The 21,681-nt window shown below is 36.9% G+C and overlaps 4 protein-coding genes across 5 annotated transcripts in view; 2 read left to right on the top strand and 2 right to left on the bottom strand.

Moving 5' to 3' along the window:
- The window catches only part of LOC115243025 (dynactin subunit 4), a 2,450-nt gene extending 817 nt beyond the window's left edge, over positions 1 to 1,633 (top strand). The window contains exons 4-9 of one of the 2 annotated variants that reach the window (XM_029819679.1): positions 86 to 228; positions 296 to 464; positions 545 to 728; positions 832 to 1,018; positions 1,093 to 1,283; positions 1,365 to 1,633. In XM_029819679.1, coding sequence (XP_029675539.1) covers positions 86 to 228; positions 296 to 464; positions 545 to 728; positions 832 to 1,018; positions 1,093 to 1,283; positions 1,365 to 1,590 — 1,100 coding nt within the window. In that variant the 3' untranslated portion in view covers positions 1,591 to 1,633. The remainder of the gene's footprint in view (positions 1 to 85; positions 229 to 295; positions 465 to 544; positions 729 to 831; positions 1,019 to 1,092; positions 1,284 to 1,364) is intronic. The other variant, XM_029819680.1, reaches the window with a different exon arrangement.
- Positions 1,634 to 2,036: 403 nt separating this feature from the next.
- Positions 2,037 to 3,394, bottom strand: LOC115243026 (40S ribosomal protein S14a). Its single transcript, XM_029819681.1, has 4 exons — positions 3,273 to 3,394; positions 2,841 to 2,991; positions 2,659 to 2,746; positions 2,037 to 2,314 (listed from the first exon to the last, which is right to left on the bottom strand). Exons 2-4 carry the CDS (start codon positions 2,987 to 2,989, stop codon positions 2,096 to 2,098), a joined length of 456 nt encoding a protein of 151 aa, XP_029675541.1. The 5' UTR covers positions 2,990 to 2,991; positions 3,273 to 3,394; the 3' UTR covers positions 2,037 to 2,095.
- Positions 3,395 to 3,691: 297 nt separating this feature from the next.
- On the bottom strand, positions 3,692 to 6,884 carry LOC115243024 (double-strand break repair protein MRE11). Its single transcript, XM_029819678.1, has 12 exons — positions 6,525 to 6,884; positions 6,242 to 6,413; positions 6,014 to 6,150; positions 5,735 to 5,925; positions 5,455 to 5,653; positions 5,106 to 5,363; positions 4,960 to 5,041; positions 4,727 to 4,871; positions 4,482 to 4,645; positions 4,273 to 4,399; positions 3,966 to 4,202; positions 3,692 to 3,879 (listed from the first exon to the last, which is right to left on the bottom strand). The coding sequence occupies exons 1-12, from the start codon at positions 6,622 to 6,624 to the stop codon at positions 3,811 to 3,813; spliced, it is 1,881 nt and encodes a 626-aa protein (XP_029675538.1). The 5' UTR covers positions 6,625 to 6,884; the 3' UTR covers positions 3,692 to 3,810.
- A 2,659-nt stretch (positions 6,885 to 9,543) lies between these two features.
- The window catches only part of LOC115243027 (zinc finger SWIM domain-containing protein 8), a gene marked incomplete at its 5' end in the record, with an annotated part of 46,584 nt that continues 34,446 nt past the window's right edge, over positions 9,544 to 21,681 (top strand). The window contains one exon of the mRNA XM_029819683.1: positions 9,544 to 9,931. Coding sequence (XP_029675543.1) covers positions 9,544 to 9,931 — 388 coding nt within the window. The remainder of the gene's footprint in view (positions 9,932 to 21,681) is intronic.

The following is a 21,681-nucleotide window of genomic DNA, read 5'->3' as shown; positions in this document are numbered from 1 at the left end:
TATAATTTAAAAATTATATAATTTACAGAGTTTTGTGATATATCTTGAATAAGTTATTTGAAATGTTTCTAATTTCTACTTATAGCAACTGGAGGATGGCCTGAGCAGGAAAATCCACATACAACACGCATTAATGCTCTAATTGATTATCATAAGATATTAGCTTCTATAGAGAAACAACAATGCGAAAGGAAGAAATTTCATCCAAAACGTTCTTTTATGCCAGCTGTGAGTTTGACAAAAGCTAATTATACATTTGTTCAAAGATATTTTTCTAACTATTGCTTGTCAATAGCAGACAATGTACAGTTTTACATCCGCATTACTTCGTAAACGTATTGGGCGTCCCTTAAAACCACCAATGCAATCTCAATCGACTGCTCAACCAGTACCATCTGTTGCAACTGAGGAAATAGAAGAATTACCAGGGGATATATTTACAGAACCTTTAGATATAACTAAAGGTAAGAAAACTTGCAATTTTTATAAAATGACAGCATAAATGCGTAGAAATTTCGCCCTAAATATATACATGAATTTGTAGTTACAACATTGGAACAAAGATTACAATACCCAGAAGTACAAGCTGAAAAGATAAACGAGTTGCGTCCTCAGCACAGACAATTTTTAGTCAAAAGATCACAACGCTGCAGAGTGTGTGAACATAACGTCAGCAAATCAGATCTCTGTCCTCAATCTATAAAGTTCAAGATTTTACTAGCGGCATTGTAAGAATTATATTAAGAGATTATTAGTGTTAGTTATGGGATAATTTTGATTTATATCATATAGCCATGTATACATAACAACCAAAATATTGCATTTTTTAAGTTATCATATCCCAGAAGTAAAGATCGTTACTTGTGAACCACTTCGGTCGGGAAAATCAAGTGAATTGCTTTTAAAATTCTGCAACCCAACACAGCATCAGACTCAAATAACTATATTGCCGTTAGATACTTCGTTGTCTACGTCATTTATTAAGGAGAAAGATCTTAAACAGGAAGACACACAGCAAGTAATATCGAACTAAGATTTTATCATACGACATACAGTACATCTTAATAAACAGAGATTTTTTTATAATGATAGGGAAGTGAATCTCCAAATTTATTGCCATCTGCTGTACGGCAGACGCCTGTAACAGAGGATCCTAAGCCAATAAAAATCGTACCGAATGCAGATTTAATATTGCCTCACAGTGCATTGATCCTTCCACCAAGAGATGATGCTGCTGAATATGATGATACCAGCGATAATCATAATTTTCAGGATGATCCAAAGTATGTAAAATATAAAAATAATGTGGGACTATTCTAAATACATGATTTGAATTTTATTATTTACATAACTTTTCTTTTTAGACTCGTAGTATGGCGAAAAGGAAACAAAGCTGTGATTCGTTTACATGTAATTCCGCACGATATTAATGAAAATACTGATGAAAATAGCGAACCAGTTATAGTCGGATTTGTCATGCAACATGGATATGTGAATACTATTGCAGCACTGGAACATAAGTCACCACAAAAAGTGGATGTAAAGGTTAAATTATATCTTAATGTTGGCCAGTTAGTTAACAAAGCATAATTTTTTCATATACGACATATGTCATACATGACACCATATAAATGCTTTATATACTTTTATCAATAGTCAAATTATCATAATATTAAAGATATCTAAATATTGATACTTTATCGTATTATTTTACTGTATTAAGCTTAATATATATATATATATATTTAGTAATACAAAATCTATATATAATAATGTTAAATTAATTTTATAGATTATTTTTTGTATAATTTCTGTAATCACATTCTAAGAGAATGCTTTTCTTATATTAATCTATATAATTGAATCTATGCTTTTATTGTAGTGCAATGATAAAGAATATATAATATACAGGCACTTTTTAAAATTTTGAAAAATATACGTATATGTGCGTGTGTATGTATGTATGTATGTGTGTGTATATATATATATATAAATATAGGAATTAAAGAAAGGCTATATGTTTCATAAATGCACTATTTCTCTCTTTAAATATTTATTGAAAGATAATAAAAGAGATATAGAAAGCCATAATGACTTAGAGCCTACGTCCGCGGCGACCACCTTTCCTACGGGTAGAATCTGAAGGAATAGGAGTCACATCTTCGATACGTCCAATTTTCATGCTCGAACGGGCTAAAGCACGCAAAGCAGATTGTGCACCAGGACCAGGGGTCTTTGTCTTATTACCTCCCGTAGCTCTTAGTTTGATGTGCAGCGCTGTGATACCTAGCGATTTACACTTTTCTGCAACATCCTGCAAAGTATAAAATTATATGTTTCATGTTTTTAAAATTTTTATTAATAATTATTTCATGATTAAAATTATGCTACACATTAAATCTCTTAAATCTCTTCTTGTAATATTACATGAAACATACAATGTAATATTACATGTTTATAAATGTTCTCTTTTATTTTCTTAGAGAAGAGTGCACATAAACACATGTTCTCAATTATCAAAGAATTTGCTTTTCCACAAACATGAACGCTACTTAGATAAGATTTATCATCTAGGTGCTGCCTGAATGTGGATAATATAATATGAAATATTAATTTCTTGACATAATTTAAATACAATAATTAGATCAAATAAGATACCTGAGCTGCAAGCATAGCTGCATAGGGAGAGGCTTCATCACGATCTGCTTTCACCTTCATACCACCAGTAACTCTGGCGATTGTTTCCCTGTATGAATTGAAAACACAACAATATTATAAAATTGCTAAATTTGTACTTCTAGCCACAAAGTATAATGAATATGATCTAACACAGTACGAACCTGCCCGATAAATCGGTGACGTGTACAAATGTATCGTTAAAGCTGGCAAAGATGTGGGCCACTCCAAAAACTACCTCTCCTTCACGAAGTTGCGGTCCAAGAGAAACTTGAACCTCTTCCTTTTGTACTTTTCCTCTTTTTGGCGGCATTTCTAAAGAAATTGTATGTATTCAATTATTAATCATTTATTCATTTTGTTTACTACGAGAACATTTATATAAATAACCGAGATAGATTGTAAGTTTATCATCATGTGCTAAGAAGAAAGTATGCTATTAGTCACGAAAATTCATCCGGCTACATCCGAGCGTTCTACCAGATATAAATCAATTTCAAAGTTGCAACTTATTTATGAATATTTTTTTAACGAATTCAACTTAATATTTTTACTAGATGAATATTTGTTATTAAATATCTGCAAATTATATTTACGTGATCTTGTGATTTCCTGTCAAGTAGGGTTAACACAGGAACCATAAAAGAACGCTTCTAGCATGAACGACACAGTATATACAGTAGCGCAACATGCATGATTGTTTGTCGGACAAGACGGATTGCGCATGCGCGAAATAAAGCATTTAATTACGTTTGATGAAACATCCGATATCCAATCATAGTGTTTGGTAGAAAGAAAGATGTTACTAGTTAGAGTCCCTAGTAATAAATAAATTCTATTGACATGAATACCGTATAAAAGTCTGAAATTCTGAATAAAACACAATCTTTCTTTTTTACTATGCTGTAACATAAAATTTCGTACCAAGAACATTTCTTTTCCTTCAGACATTTTCAAGATATGCAATTTTCCACATTTTTTTTTTATTAAAAAAAGTCAAAGACGCAGAAAATATTTTTATTGGGTTTTATATTTTATATATAAAATAATAATCATTTTTGCATACATATTTATATATAGAAAAAAATACTGTTCTCATATATATAACTTCACTTATACATATATAATTAATCATTAATCGGAATCATCTATAACAATGCAGCGACCGCGAGTTGCTTGTTTTGATTGTGCACTTCTGGAACTCTTAAAAATGTTATAAAATGTAATTATATTCATTATAAATAGACATAGACAAATAGTTCAATAATATATTACTATTGTATTTATACCAGCATTTTCTCAATGGAAGTGTTTCTTTCGTTAGCTTTTCCTCCACCTCGATTTCCTCTGGATCCTCTGCCACCTCTAGAACCTCTACCTCTACCTCTTCCTCTAGTCTTAGTTGTTGAATTTAAATCATCATTGCTATCATTGCTATCATCGCTATCAGTTAGAACTTCAACATTGCGAGACGGTTTAACATTTCTAACACTTGATTGTGTTGGATTGTTTAATGCCCTTAGAACCTATAAAAAAGATTTAGTAAGTAAAAACATGTATGTTATACAATGCAAATAATTATTTCTATGTTATTACATTACTCCGCTCCTGTTGTTCTTCTGAAAGCCTTTTATCGCGGAAATTTATAATTTCTTTACGGATATCTTCCGGTTTCTCACTGCTTTGTGTTTTTACATATTCAATAGTTCTTTTCATTTGATCGCTAGTAAGTGAAATATAAGACACAATTCAGATATAGGTAGAATACAGTTAATTCCGAAAATAAATTATCACTATATAATTACCTTACAATATTTTTAAAAGCATCTGTGTCGCCTCTTTCAACATATCGATTTAACGCTTCATTTAATGCTGTTACAGTCAATACTGTTAATTTATCTTTGTTTTCTTCCATATCAAAATATTTCTTGATTCCTCCTGGTACTGTACTATTCCAATCCTGTCCTATCTACAAAAAAAAAAAAATCTAATCAATATCAAAATATAAAACAAGATCTGTTCAATATATAAACTAAAAGCATTTTTTTACATCTGTTTGGAATAATTCTGTAATATCATCCAAATCATCATTTTCATCATTAAAGATACGTTTTACTTTTTCTCCACTTTTTATTTTACGAAATATAATCATCTCCATTGGATTGGCAACTTCATCACAGTATTTTTGTGCCAAACTAAAAAAGTATACATTTTTTTCTTTGAAGATGCACATAAAGCAGAAAGATATAATAATACAATAGAGTTAATATAATATTCTCAAACCTTAATGTATCAAATTGTTCATTGTCATTATTGTAAAATATTCTTAATCGAATTAAAGGTTGACTCGGTTGATTAGGATATCCTAGAAGATCACATTTTTAATATTAAGTAGTAAAAATATATACGATATTCAACAAAATGATTACCTGTGAGTTGTTCAGCAACTTTAGGTATAAGCTCGTTTTCGATATATTGATCTACATAATGACTTATAGAGTCAGCTAATGAAATACAATCCTGTGCTTTTATGTCATGATCACTAAGAATCATGTTATCAAAGATATATGGTCGAACACTTTTTAATTTTAAACTTCTCATTTTGAACTGAGTCTTATTTACTTTCAAAAGACCCACATGCTTAGGTTTTGATTCACCTTCACACAAAGAGGTGGCAACAGAGCTTCCTAAAAGTTCAAAAATTAATTTACAATGTTTTATATAATTTCTGAAATATTACATTACACAAATATGAGAAAGAAAAATATACAATTTCACCTGGTTGGGAAATATAGTATCCACCTTCGCTTGCTTCAGGGTCAATACGACATTCATGTTCATGACCCCAAATAACTAAATTGAGAAACTTATGTAATTTATTCTCTGGTATATAAGCGTAATCACTATGTTTGACACGATTCTGATGTAAAACAAATATGTTAAATGTTTCTATGTCTTTGGCACGTAACAATTCCACCTGTTTTCATATAAAATTATCATCAATATTAGATGATATAATTGGATAAAGAGATACAATATATATTTGAAGTAAACATACCTTCTCATCTCTATATAATCTAGATAATCTCTGATCATTAATATAACTCAAACCATAAAGTGCAACATGTGTATTATGTTTCTTTAGAATTAATGGGGGTATAACTACACGAGTAAGATCTGTCCATTTCCCAAAGTAATTCACAAGTCCAGTTGCTGATAATATATCCATTGAACCAACAGTACCAAAACCTAATAGATTGCAAAATACATCACATATAAATATTCATCTTAAAGATATAATATATGTGTAAATAGAAATTAAACACAAGCTATATACTTGGATCATCATGATTTCCATGGATAGTAAATACTGGCATTGAGACATTTAAATTGGGATCTTCATAGTTTACATGTTTTTGCGCGCAGTGTCGAAATACCAATTCTGAATCACTCAAAAATTCTAGGTTGCATTCTCTGTATAAAATATGATATACGTATACGTAACATCATTTTGTAATACATTTTTAATTCTTTGTCATTATAACTCATTTCAAATACTACTAACCTAGTACCTAAACAATATTTCCTTAGCAACTCTACACACTTAAGTAACGTAGTTTGCGTTGGTTTAGTATCATGAAATAGATCTCCGCCCAACAAAATAAAATCCACTTCGTTATCTTTGCCATATTTCAATATTTCTTCGAACGTTATGAAACTGTCGTCGGAGTGTCCTCCTTTTAAAAAGCAGATTAATAATGTAATATTAATTACAAATTCACTCTTTATCAAGTTTCTTTAATTGTAATATTATCTTGATGCTGAAAATATACGTCGTAAAAACAAACCTCTCTTTTTACTGTGATCGAAACCAAGGTGAATATCAGTAGCTACTAAAATGTTCATGGTATCTTCCGGATCTACATGCGTACTGGAAGATTCTGCCATCTTTTATACTCGTTATATGAAATGACACTTAAAAATTAATTAGTACTCTAACGATTTTTATTAACCTTTACCTTTTCAGATAACAGTTCGGAATGGCGCGAAATGCGACGGTTGTCAAAAGCAGAAATTTCTATTTGCGATTTAGGGAGCTTTCAGTAAGAAACACATTGTCACATGATTGGCTATCAAATAGAAAAATTTTGCGGGACTTTAAAAATTCTCTATTCGATAGCCAATCGCGTGACATTATATGTAGCTGTGTTTTTTTTACTGGAAAGTTTTCTTGATTGCAATCAAGTTAGTGGCGCCCCTCTGATATGTATCGAGCATCTCCATTCGCTAATTGATAAAGTAAGTATAATAATTATATTTCCGACAGAAATAATTGCAGTCTTTAAAAAAAAAAAAAAAGAAAGAATCGTGAACTGTTATATTGGAAATAAGGTAATTGCAGTCACAATAACGTTACTTAATCACAACGCTGATTAATAATACATCTCTTTCTCTTATACATATAAATAATCAATTCAAGAAATTCGAAAATTCCACGTTATTGTTTAGAGAGCAATGCTCTCCTTGCTTGAACGTAAAGGGAGATAAAAGGGATCCATTTCTTATCTGGTTTCTTTTCAAAGTTGAAAAATGTAACGATTTATTATTTTTTTTAGGTCGAGGGAATATTCAAAAGGTTAACCGCGGACAGAGAAAGCGAGGTGGAACGCGGGAATTTGTCGTCCGCGAAGATAACCGAGAACGGCCGAGGAGCGACCGCGATGAACGGGAGTGAGGGAGAGGGGGGAAAGGGGGAAGCGGACAGCGCCATCTGCCGCTCAGTCGGCAGTCGCAGCAGCGAACGTGCGGGAGGTGGTATACGCTCTCGCCATATTTGTTGTTGTCGTCGATGGGGTAGGCTAGCACAGGAGTTTTCGTTACTCTCTGGCTGGTAGAATCGCGGGTAACGGTGCGCGAAACGTTGGGCGAAACCGACGCCGCGAAGCCCTGACGTGCGGTGACGTTGACGCGAGTTCCGCGATCGGGTCGACGAAGCGCGCGGATCACGGCACGCGCGAGTGCGCGCGCGGCGATGCCTCGAATGTAACAGAGAGAGAGAAACCATCGATGGGGCACTTGACGGCTCCTCAGCTGTCCTACCTACCTACTCGAACGCGCCGTCGCCGTGTGTGTATATGTTTGTGTTTCGTCGCTCGCTCCACAACAGCGATTACGTATAGTTTGCTCGATGACGTTCGTAGTCGCGGTCCTGATAAGAAGCGGGGTGTGAGGCGGTGCACCGCCTGGTGACGGACATTCGGACGCATTCGCACCCGGGGGTAGAGGTAAGCGAAAAGGGTTGGAGTCGCGCGCGAGCGCGCTCCCGATGCGTGTATGTGTGTGTGTGTGTGTGTGTGTGTAAGTGTATATGTATGTTTGTGTGTACAAAAGAGCGCGCGTGTGCGTCCGCGCGTTTCTATAAATATATTTGTATAGGGAGAGCCGCGCGTGAGCTTCTCGCGGGATGGTAGGCGTAAGAAAGAGAGAGAAGGTGGTAAGAGGGGGAGGGAGACGGAGGGGTTGCACGATGTTGGGGTCGTTGCACGTTCTTGGCGCGGGTCTGTCGACCTGCCAAAGTCCTTGCGGTTCATCGCTTCGTCGCGTCATCGATATATCGCGTCTGTCTGTCTGTCTGTCTCTCTCTCTCTCTCTCTCTTTCTTTCTCTTGTTTCGAATTATACATGTTGTGTCGTCTTAATCTAGTCCAACGATTCGCCTCTTGACATGTTCGGTGTCGCGTGTCGTTCTCGTCTCGCGTTCCTTGCGACTCGCACGAATCGGCGACGAGTAGTACTCGCGGTTAACGAGGGGCTCGCGGGTTCCATGGGTGAAAAATCAATACGTATCTATGAGGTAACGTGAATCAGCTGTTCCCGCTTTGCTTTTGCTCGAGACGCGCGGCGAGATGCGCTCCGCGAAACGGTTCCTACGACGTGCGTGTGTCCCGTGTGTGCGCGCGCACACTCGCGACGATAGCGATAGCGATCGCGAGCGAAGCCGAAGGTTTCGCGAAAAACTTGTTGATTTCCGTGACCTTATTTTTCAACTATACTTGAAATCGTGAGATATAACGTATGATCATCGCGGTATCGTTAGCCTTTGTGTTTCGGTATCTTTAGACATTTCGTCGCTCCGGGAAACCGTTTCATAAGTACTCAAACTTTGAAATTAATATCATAAATTATTGGTTTTTATCTTTGTCGGGAATATAGATTTTATTTTATATTTTACAATTAATTTTTATTCTATTTTTTTTTTTAATTCACACATATTAAATAAAGCCGATCGACCATCCGATTAATATATTGTATCACGGGAGATATGTATTTTATAATCGACTCTTCTCTTACGCTTTTCCATCCCGATTACGTTCGCGATTTATGAAAAATAACCAACATTCGCAATTGTTTTTCAAATGATATCGAAACAACATTTTTAAAACTAATTTTTCGTTGTATCGAGAAACATCATCATTATAATCGATGTTACATATATCTCCCTCGTGGAAGAAATCGTTTCGGAAAAATATTAGCCGTGCATATGTAGTACAAATAAGGTCATTTCATAAACATCCGCGCGTGGTGGTTATCGACTCGTATTCGAAAGGAACGTCGAAGAATGTTTTCTCGCGAATGACCTTCTGGCATCGTCGCGTTGAAATTGTGGTGAGGAGACGAGGTAAAAGAGCGATGATGGTATATCGAAATGTAGCCGTTTTTCGGGTGCACAGCCTTCCCCGGAGCACGGTGGTGGTGGAGTCTATCTCGCTAGGTGACCACACAAGCGAGACTCGTCGTGGCGGAGACCGTCGTGGCAGGTGACCGTCGAGGAAGCGCTCGTGGTGGTGATCGCGTGTGCTGATTCGCACGGCAATTAAAACTGGCGGGCAACCTGGCTCGGTCTTCCGGCAGCGGCGGCGGCGGCGGAGGCGGCGGCGGACGAACCGGCGGCGGTAGAACCGGGGGTAGTGGTGGTAACAACGGCGGTGCCGCCGGCGGTGGCGCGGCGTCGAGGAACGCGGGGACGGCCGGTGCCGCCGCCGAACCCGGAATCGTCGCGGACGAGGCCGCCGGACCGGCCGGTGGGCATTTAATCGAGTGGGAAGAAAATGATCGTTTCTCCTTCGACGACTCGGACCGCTTCGAGGAGGACTCCCTGTGCAGTTTCAGCAGCGAGCCCGAATCCCTTTGTAACAATTGGCGAGGATGGAGACGGCCGACGGCGACGTTCGGGCTTTCCAAGAAGTTCTACGAAGGTGAGTCGCCTTTTATCTTTTTCTCGTAATTGACCGTTTAACTGTCCAATTATTTTCCGCCTTTGGTATGTCAATTTCTAGGTTTTTTTTTTTTCATGCTGACTTGATTTAAATTAATTTTATAAAGGTTACAATGATTGAATCTATATTTAATGTCAATATATATGTATGTCCACAGTAAAATTAATATATATATTTTATTATATATTTTAAAGATCGATTTATACAATTTTTTATTAACAAATGTAGCAATAATGCAATAAAAATATCAAATAGAGATACGTTAAAAATTAAAATCATCGAAAGTAATGTTTTCAAATATGAAACAAATGCCACTTAAATGGTCAATGAAAAAAAAACTATTTTTTTCATCTGTATATATATATATCTTTTTGTCTCTTATATTTATATTTTCAATATTTATATTATTATTTTCAATTTGAATGCACTGATATATAAATATATGTACATAAATCGTTTGCAACGTTCGCAAATTTTGAAAATTTAATGTAATTAAAGAAATTATAGAACAGTTATCTTAACCGACAATATTTAGAATAAGTTTAAAATGATGATTACTATATAGAGTCGGATGAGCAATATGTAAGATTTATATTTTTGAAATAACTTTATTTCCCCAAAATACTTTCGGATTAAGATTATTAGTCAAGATAGTCATATATGTGGTTGCAATCGGTCTGTCCCAAAAGTTTTCGAACTTTTATTAAAACTCACTATGTAATGCAATAATCATAAATTTTTATTTATTATTATTCGAAATAATACATTACTTCCGAAAAGATACAGTCCTTACAACGATCATAAAGCTTTTAAAAACACCGCTGATAGTTCTCATTCGAGATAGTTGCAATAAAATCGGTCGAAGCCTTCTGGTTGTCCGAAATCATGTTGAATCGCTTTATGACCGTTCTAAGGTCTGTATCTCTTCGGAAGGAATGTATTTCGAATAATAATAAATAAAAATTTATGATTATTATTATTATTATTATTACATTACATAATGAGTTTCAATAAAAGTTCGGAAATTTTTGGGACGGACCATATATAAGTATATATGTTTTCTGCTTAGACGGACAAGTGAAAAATATCTAAAACATATAGTTACGATGTAGTTACCTTTCATTTTCGATATCTTCACGTATACTCACTGATTTCATTTCGTTTTCTATCCTCGTAGCCGCGATTGGCTCCTGTTTTATTTTTCTTCTCGGTCCTTGCTCCATGCTGGAACGATCAAGGCCGAGAATAAGACCAAACTGAAACGAGAAAGAGTATGAGAGAGAGAGAGAGGGGGGGAGAGAGTAAACGAAAGTTATTACTCGCTCTCGATCAAGCGCGCAGTCACTCGGTTTCTGCTTCGAGATTTCGTGCACGTTGCGTTCTGCATTAAGAGATATAATCCTGACGAATGCGAGTACTTTTGGAAGATGCCCTCATGAATGAGCTTAGAATCGGATTTAAGTATCGAGTTTTGTCTCGACGATATATATACCTAAAGAGATTTTTTAGTTTCTCGAGATACACAACTTTGCGAAGATTTACATATTTGTTGCATCATCATTATTGCACTGTTTTTACTTAATTGTGTATTCGCGTTTTTTTAAATATTTCTCAAGTTTATTTACGGATGAATTAATGTAATAAAATCGATGCGTCCGCGATGAAAGTTCGAATCCACTTTCTCGTATGGTAGTACGTATCGCACGTAATATGGAAAGCGGTGGCACGGCTTCTGCGCGTACTTGAGAAAAGCATAGGTTCATATTTCTCTTTGCGCGATTTATTATTACCGGTTATATAGATGCATTCACAATATATATATTGTGAATGCATCTATATAACCGGTAATAATATAATATACTACAATATCTACAATATACACATATAAAGAAATTATTGCTGTAGGATAACTGTTATACACCCTTTGCGTGAAAAAGGTTTAAAGCACGAAGTTGTGGTATGGAAGTAGTAGACGTGTTATCGGTCAGTTGCAAATTTTAGTAGCATCAGCCAGTACACCGTTAACGTAAATCTTAGTTAAATCGCAGTTTGAGATATTGGTCACGCCTGTAATACCGTCGTTTGAATTTCAATTAGACTAATTCAGGATAAAGCTTAAGGCTGAGTTTACAGTTCGCTGTCGGTGATTATCATAGCTGAATCATGGTGATATAAAAGCAAAAGAGAGAGTTGTATTTTCTTCTTCTTCTCTCTCTCTATCTCCTTCTCATTTTTAACTCAAAACTCTTTCGGTTTTTCCCATTTTGAGAAATAATATAATATTGAAATATAAGTGAAGAAAGAAATAGGATTGAAAATTTGATCACAATTTTGTATTAAGTATATTATATCGTACAATTTTAGTCAAGTACATTATACCGTATGATGGAAGGAGTTAACGCGAATCCAACTTGCGCAAATGCATCACAAGTAGGTAAGGGATCGACCGCGATAAAATAGACAAGATTAGAGTCACTGAACTAGTATGAGTGATTCAGAGCAGATTTGTACTACATTAGTGCGTCATTGTCGCGGTTTGATAAAAAAGTCTACTTATTCAAACTAATAAATACATGTGTGTACGATATTTCATATTTGTTGTGGTAGTTCTTGAAATCTTTATTCTTCATTGTGACCGATGCTTTCTAGATGTTGTTAGATTGTTCCTCGCGGAAAAATGACAAAAATTGTCGTGCCGTGATAGTTGTAAGAAATGATTTTGATTAATTTCATAATTATATACTATGGAATTTATAGCGATTTTATAAAAGCACCAATTAATTATTTTTATTGTAATATATAAGCTCGCTTGAAGTAGTTTGTATACAATATATTCGTGAATTCTTAAATTTAAAAATTCTGCATAAAATAAGTGCATTATGAACGATACCTTCTTTGCCGCACATGCGTGAGAAAGCGAAACGCTCGGTATGCAAGATAGCTGCAGAAAAAAAGAAATATTTCGACTCGATAAAAATCTTTTTTTCAACGGCGACGTATATATCGACTTTTCGTAAAAAGTAAAATTATTTGCGGATATACAATCATGCAAATTACTTGCACAGTTTGCAAACAGTTTTCACAGTTTGTTTGCGCACCGAATGCATTAATGCAATTTTAACTTTGTCACACGAGCGTCCCGCGCTCGTTGTTCGTTCCCTTCGAGGATAAATGCAAATCTCCGTTGCTCTTTTCTACATTTCTCCGGGCACTAAAATTGTCAAACGATGGAAGGCATGAGCAATTTCAACAGACTGCTTCGCGTGTTTATTTCTTTTTTTTTCGGTATAAAACTTCTTTCATAAAAGTGATATAGCTCTGGAGCGCGTATTTTGCAAAAACGTTTCAACGTTGACGACTAAAACTTTTCTTACAACGGGTGTTGTTACTCCTGTCGGTATTCAGTGGGAAATTATGGTCGTAGCTTCATTAAGAATTAAACAGGATTTCTGGAAAGTTTAATAAAGACAGAACGCGCGATATTGAAAACTTTTATGAAACTTCCGTTACATTCGCCTTTAAAAGCGGAGACCGTTCATAGGAGGAGAATGCGACGTTTGTTCTACAGATAAAAAACTTTTCGCAAAAATTAGAAAGGCTAAATTAATATTTTTTTTCGTATATATAAATATGTACATAAATATACGTATGTTTATATTTATGCATGTTGTGTTTATTTTGTACAGTGTTATTTAATTACTCTTCCTCTCTAATGAACGCTGTAAATTATAAAATCATTTGCGTTTCTACTTACGCTATTATTTCTACCGACATTTGTGGAAATGAATTCGTAACTCGATGCGTACACTGGATGTATTTCTTTTTTCACTATTGTGTGTCAAGGGAGGATAAATATCTTGCAAATAAGATATTTGCTTGGGTGTTATCGTTAATCTCACTTCATCAACAATTTAACAAATTAACGTGCATAATCCTCGGGCTTTCCTTTCGGAATTTCGGTGCAGAGCATAAATTTTCGTTAGATTGAATGGTTGGAGGCGCATTTCCAGAGAGCTGCGAGAGATGTACGCCCCCCCACACACACACGTTTCTAGATACATGTAGCATATAAGTTCCGTCTCTATGTAGGACGGTTTTCACATGCGGGCGTTATATTCTATCCGTCATCCTGTTCAACGTTCTTGCTCCCTTATTTTCTTTTTTCGTTCACAATATTTCGCGCTTGAGTCGTGTCAATTGACAATACGTTCTGCGAAGAATATTTTTACGATGAGTTATATGACGTTACATATATCAAGTGTACGTTCACGTATATAATTATATTTTTTCGAATTTTTACAGACTGTGAAATATTGACAGTTATTGGGTGTTATCGTTAATCTCACTTCATCAACAATTTAACAAATTAACGTGCATAATCCTCGGGCTTTCCTTTCGGAATTTCGGTGCAGAGCATAAATTTTCGTTAGATTGAATGGTTGGAGGCGCATTTCCAGAGAGCTGCGAGAGATGTACGCCCCCCCACACACACACGTTTCTAGATACATGTAGCATATAAGTTCCGTCTCTATGTAGGACGGTTTTCACATGCGGGCGTTATATTCTATCCGTCATCCTGTTCAACGTTCTTGCTCCCTTATTTTCTTTTTTCGTTCACAATATTTCGCGCTTGAGTCGTGTCAATTGACAATACGTTCTGCGAAGAATATTTTTGCGATGAGTTATATGACGTTCCATATCAAATGTACGTTCACGTATATAATTATATTTTTTCGAATTTTTACAGACTGTGAAATATTGGCAGTTATTCTAATCAATTTTATTGCTATAAGAAATTTAATCACAATTTAAAATAGATAATATAAAAAAAGAAACATTTTTGCTTTGTTAAATATAAGAAACATAATATGAGAAAAACGCGGTATTACTTATTAATTCTAGAATCTTATTAACAGATTAGAGCAAGCATTATGTAACAACTTTGTGAAACTGCGTTGCTACACGGAATTCGGTAGCCGATGATGGAAACATTGTCACTAAAATAAACTTATCCCATTATGAGATTGCAAATTTGATGGCGTTACACCGTGTAACCGTGCAATATTACACGATATACCAGGTTTGGGAGGAGCGAGCATATTTCTTGCATCCGAACGCATGTTGATGTTGTGTGATGCTCGAGATTGATTCCGCCGAATGAATTGCCGAGTGCTTTTTAACGCTAAGAGCGACGTATACATGCGCACAGTTATGTATAATATAAATCACGCGCGTACATGCGTATCCCGTTCGAAGGACTCTGCTTGACAGTGATCGATGAGCGAATCAGCGTTCGTTTGTGTGCGCAAGCATTAGCATTGAAGTCATCGAGCGATTCGCATAACGAGATTGCACGTCGGAACGCAGCCGTGTATATGGGACCTGAACGCACGTACTTCTCGGTCTTACTAAATATACATATACACGTTGTTAAGTTTCGTTCACGCGAGAGCAAGCTCAGGATCTGTCCGCATCGGACGATTATGTTTGCCTTTATTTTACACGATGGTTCATCATGACAGCGAGCGTAATTAAATAGCGTTTTGAGAGCGTGATTTTATTTTTTCTGATCTGGTCCGTTACATTCGATTCCGCATACGCGAATAAGGACAAATCACGTTGCGAAATATTACCAAATTATCTTAATTTGCTTATCTGGAAACTCTCTTGAGTAATCGATATATCGTCGTATCTCACGGGAGATGTATCGCAGAGGAGAGTATTATTGCTGATATATCGGCGTCTGACAGAATTGCCGTGCAATAATATCGATCGGTATGTATATAGAGACCGCTTAAAGAATTCTCGCAACGATATAAAGTCTATGCGCGTTTTCTCGCGAAAGCTACCGGCATATAAGTACCCATTACCTGTTACAGAACTAACATAGAACAATGGAGCGCGTCTCCCCTACGTAATTACTGCCGGGGCTCGAGGGTGAGGGTCTTTCTCGTATAACGTACGCTTAGACCAGGGGCGCGTAACTCCAATATTAACCCATGTGAATTGCAACGATACCTCCTTGAGTCGGATCCGAATCTACAAAGAAACGGGCAGAGTAATATCTTTAATATATATATTTGCTCAACTTTATATTAAGATCGATTTTTTTCGTTGTTATATATATATACAGTAGTAACAGTATAAATTGATTGATTTAAACGAAACAGCGTTTTCGTATATACATATATAGTAAAAGAAGAAGAAAAAATATATGATCATTAACACGAGAGATTGATAATAGTGGAAGAACGTGCGATTAATTATTTGCAGTTGAGTTATATCATGTAATGGATTTTATTTATAGACTTGAACACACAAGAGCAAATGGCAAAGAATGAGTATAAGTTAGAATCCTAATACAAATTTTATTAATTAAAGTAGAATTTAACAATCTGTCGCGACGTATAATTTGAGTGTTTGAGAAATATTCGGATCCTTTTATATCATATGTCGCGCATCCCTCTGGCGTATTATTATTACTTGGGGCTGTATACACCGAGACGAGAGTGTGCAGTTTGCCGCACACGTGCGTACATCACATCCCCGTATTTATCCAGCTCGCGACCGCAATTACTGTTCCGGCAACAGATGCGCGCATTCTCGTTCGTGTTGCATGTTCTTGAATTGCGTTAAGTGTGTGTTCTTGAGATATCGCGCGCCGTCTAGACGATCGTTCTTTGCCAAGATTTGTTCCATTTATCGTCGTAACATAGGCAAGGTTTATTTCGGTAATACCGTGACAATTTTTCAATCATCAAGCACCAAAGTTAACACAAGATAATTATATATATATATATATATATATATATATATATATATACGACACTTATTGCTTGCTGCACGATTAGATTTTTTTATTCCAGAATGCGATTCGTTCTAATAGCAAATGTTTTATAAATGATAACTCGGCAATAGCGTTAAAATTAATAAATTTTCGGACATTCAATTTCCTGAAAATTACGTTTTTGTTATTATCGCAATCCTGCCGTTTCCCCCTCTAGCGGCGCGTATCGATTTTTCCTTTTCCCGGGTCAGCGGCTTCGTTGGCACATCGCAAATGCGTTCGGCATACGCGTATCGAGAGATATTGACGTGTAGGAAATTGAAATAAATTATTCCTCGTTACGCGGCAACGCGTTGTAGATAGCCGCGCTAATGGATCAATCGATCATTCACATATCAGACGCATAACGATCGAACGATTCACAAGAATATCGAAATTAAATTTGGATCGGAGTATCGCAAGTACCTGGCGCATCTGTTGCAAATATCGCGGGGATGCAGGTCGCGATGCAAGGTCGTACATACACTAGGTGTCGTAAGTATTTTAACGTTTATCAGACGCACGTTTTTTCTATAGACTTATATTTAATTATAGAACGTGGGAGGCGACGATCTAACGGTTTTCGGTTTTTTTTTTTTATATTCTCTCATTTGATTACGAAACGGAGTTTTAGCAAGATAATCACTTCGAGAAAATGAGAAATTGGAATATCGCTACACAGAAATGTAAATGCAGAGGAGCAGAATTACCGCCTGCTACGCGGAGATCGTCATCCTTAGAAATCCTTAAGGGCTCGTCAGGTCGGATGAGAATGAAGCGCTCGAAGCGAATTCCTCGATGCAAACAAACTACTTAATAGCTATTGTTACACAGAGCTTACCGGCGAGCTCTGTCGTCGTTCGCAAGGAAATTTCAGTCGCGACAAGAAACAGAAAGAGAGAGAGAGAGAGAGAGAAGAAGTTCCCGCGTATTCGCCTCGCGGCACGATTTCCTCATGTCGTCCGAAAGTCTCGGGAAAGTCGGTTAAAATGGCCGTGTAGAGAAGGATCCGAGAGTACTTTTGTCGTACTTTCGTTGAAATGCACGATTCAAATCGCGAATACAGCAGATGACGCGTTTCCCAACCGGAAACTTTTTTCTTGAGCGTTAAGATTCGTCAAAGTTATATATGTATAATAGGCGTACACATAATATGAATGTGCGTAAAGAGTCATGTGAATTAGGCCAGTTTGCTTAGATAATTGCTGTATAGGTATTTCGCGACATACTCGATTTTATTTATGTATTCTTGGAAATTTTTGAAGAGATTTTTTTCTTAACAAAAATTTGATCGCCAATACCATCCCTCTCTTCGCTACTTTATAATTTTTATTCTTGAATATTTTAACGTTTAAGCCGCAAATTAACCTCCTAACTTCTCTTTAAAGATCTTAATTAAGATACCTACTTGAAATTTTACGAGCAATAAGATTTTATTATCCATTTGCATTGTTGAGTGCAGTTAAAAAAGCGAATCTTTTTCGCTTTCGATGAAAAAGAAATTACCTCGGCATTTTTTTTTTTAAATTAAAATTAACCTTAAATTGCACGAGGGAATTGAAAGAAGCGAAGAGTAATACGTCGGTATAGCCTTCAAGCTCAAACGATCGGGTACAGGACGAAACGGGCGCTAACGACGGCCGCAAATTCGATTCGCCGGCAAACTTCGTCTTCGAATTCTCACTTCACCACGCCGATGAAACATCGCCCGCACTCCGCATGGTACGTGTTACGTCCTACCGCGAACAAATAGCCCCTGTCGCCTTGAAAGGGCAGACCGAGGGTCCGCACACAGTGGCGGACGCGCACTCCCGGCGTTTGGCATCGCTCGCATTTAATTACCGGAGTCGCATGACGATACAGCCGTCGGTGAAAGGGCACCAGCACGATCGGACTTGGTCTTTGTGTTTATTACGACCGCGGATCGGACTTTGAGGGTCGTTAGAGCGAACGTAAGGGTTTGCTCGCCTCTCGTTGCACTCGCGGCTCTCTCCTTCGGATTCGTGTTTCCTTCTCGACGAGAGAATGAATTCGTTACAACTGCGCATACGTTTTTTTTTTCGATTATTTCAATATGGATATAGAGCGAACGTAAGGGTTTGCTCGCCTCTCGTTGCACTCGCGGCTCTCTCCTTCGGATTCGTGTTTCCTTCTCGACGAGAGAATGAATTCGTTACAACTGCGCATACGTTTTTTTTTCGATTATTTCAATATGGATATGTTATAATTGCACCTGCAACACTCTTGAAGAATTAATGACATAATTTCTTGTAATAGAGTCACGTCTTGTAACTGCACGCGTGCTAACGTTGGTTATTATATCTCGTATGTAATTAAAATTCATCAAACACGATATTATCATATATTTATTACGATGCTTATTTGATTCGTGCATTTTCATAAGGCGAAGAAACAAGGTGAACATCTAGTATTAGATTGTATTTCCTCATATTATGTCGTTCTGGTTTTCTCGAACGACAGATACTAATCGATGCAAATTATGTAGGAACAACGATTGCTTTCTCACGCATGTCTTAATTTAAGGTGATGTTGCTTCATATGCAATTTTCTCTTTCTTTTCTGTTAATAACAATCGCAAGATTCTCTCTATTCGCGAGATTCTTCTCGCGTCCGTCTTCTTGTTCTCTTTTTCTACAGCGAAAGTATATATTCGTTGAAAGCTGATCTGTCTTCTTCGGATTTGAGTTATAACTTTTAGGTATTTATTTTTTTGCGAATATTCTAGAGATCACGGACAATTTTTTTCCGGAAAAATAAAGATTTCAGACTTCATTTATGATTAAATAAAATAAAACATGATGCTGAATCACATTATCGCTTACATGAAGATGGCTAAATATTATTTGTAAAAATAATTTTATGTAAAGGATGATCCACGCACGCATAAAAAATAATCTATACAATTATCATTATTATTAGTATTTGCGAAAATTGAAGATGTATGAAAAACTACTTATACGAAAAGTATCGGTTTGGATTATCGGTTTACAAGGGAATATCTAACGATCGCATCTGATTAGTACAATTTTGCATGGAATTATTTTAGAAATTTAAAAGAGAGTTCTCAGTTAATATTAAATTAAAATAATAAAAGTGATCTTGAAAATGTCGAAGCAATTCCACCAAAGTGTATGTTGATCGAGTCTTTGCATAGGCCACTTTATACCCTGAATCATCCCGAAGAAAGACATTTTCTTCGCTCACGTATCGTCCGTAATGTACTTTAAACGAGATATAGCAGAGTTAAGCCGAGAACGAGACAATAACGAATCGCTTGCCTGTTTTGTCGATGACTCTGGTTCAGGGTCGGTCATTGCACTTTCGTGGTCCGGGCACAACAAAGAACATGAGCGGCGGGACACAACACACAACGCGCGTTATTCGTTAGGCTCACGACTTTCGGCGTTAGTATTTATGCCCGTCTCGGAGCTCGTGCGATAAGTATCTTTATACTGCACACGAAGGGCGGCCGCAGAGCGAGCACCGTCGATAAGCGAAGCCGTGTCGCGTATTTTTCTCGCAAACACGTTTACCGCGATTGGAGCAACTTTGCGATGGAGTGGTTTGAGGAGAGAAAAAATTACGCCGGTGAAAATTCTGGCTTCACTCGTACCGTGTAATCTGACGTATTTATTGCCAAGACAAATATTTTATCACCGTTTTTAAGAGAAAAATCTGAAAATATTCTGAATTTCTAAAATGCTTGTTACACGCTCAAGTATATTATTATTCAAATCAAAATGTTTCATTTCATATGTTCAATTTTGTATTATAAATTATTTAAAAAAATTAAAAAAAAAAAATTTAATTTATATATATAACATGCTCGGAAGATATTCTGGAAAATATTGGACGGTCTGTCGATATCTTATACTTTCATTAGATGCGAGAGCACGAATGCAATAAGCATGATTGCTTTGTGTCAGGAAACAAATAACCACAACAAAGCGCCCACCATGCGCGGTCTGTAAGCCGAATCCGAAGAAAAGCGCAGCGAGATAGGGCAGGTAGTCGGCTCAGACATCCGGTTTTGCCGTGGAACGAAGTCAATGCACCTGGCTCGCAGCATCGGACCCCGATCCCCAAGAGCTGCTCTCCTTCTTACGCAAGCCATGTGATCACTCAGTCCTTCTTCCTCTTTTTCTCTTTCTCTCTCTCTCTCTCTCTCTTCTCGCTTTCTTTTACTTTTTACTGCAATTTACCGAGAAAAACGCACTTCGAAACAAAATGGCCAATGATTTAAATTGCTCGAAAGTGACATTATGCGTGCATGTCGTATAGTTTCAAGGATAAATTTCTTCGAAATATCGAGTATCTCGCCTCGGATACGTCACGGTATAATTGTCATCGTTTTTAGCTTGATCGATGGAATTTACGGACGCAGCGCATTCCTGGGCGATCGATTTAACGCGATGCATTTACGTCAATTCGAAAGTAAACATGTTTTTACACGCGGTATATCGAAAAAACTCGGTTGTTCGTGCAAAACTCGTAAAAATGACGTACGATGAGAGCTTTAAATGTACATGTCTCTCTTGAAGGCTCGCGAGGAGGCCACTAGCTCGAAATCGTCGATCACGATCGAGAGGGACGGTAGGACGAGAAAAAGAGATAGAATTGATAGGGTAAAAAGACATTACGAGTCGGAGAAGGCGGCAGAATGATGCACCGGAGGCAGAGGAGGAGGTGGAGGCGACTGTGTGTCTCTTTGTGAGGTTCATGGCCGTCTCCTTTCAGGGACCGCAGGATCGATGCTGCGACGAGATTCCGGAGGGGAGAGAGAGGCGCACGGCCCTTTCTCGTTTCTCGTGTTCCTTCTATTCTTTTTTCGCTCAGGTCAGGAGCGGTGAGCCACAATAACAAGCTGAAGGGGGGGGGGGGA

The sequence above is a fragment of the Formica exsecta genome, unplaced genomic scaffold, assembly GCF_003651465.1.
Source record: "Formica exsecta isolate Colony F162 unplaced genomic scaffold, ASM365146v1 scaffold669, whole genome shotgun sequence".
Classification (NCBI taxonomy): Eukaryota; Metazoa; Arthropoda; class Insecta; order Hymenoptera; family Formicidae; genus Formica; species Formica exsecta.
This window is presented reverse-complemented; position numbering and strand designations above follow the sequence as displayed.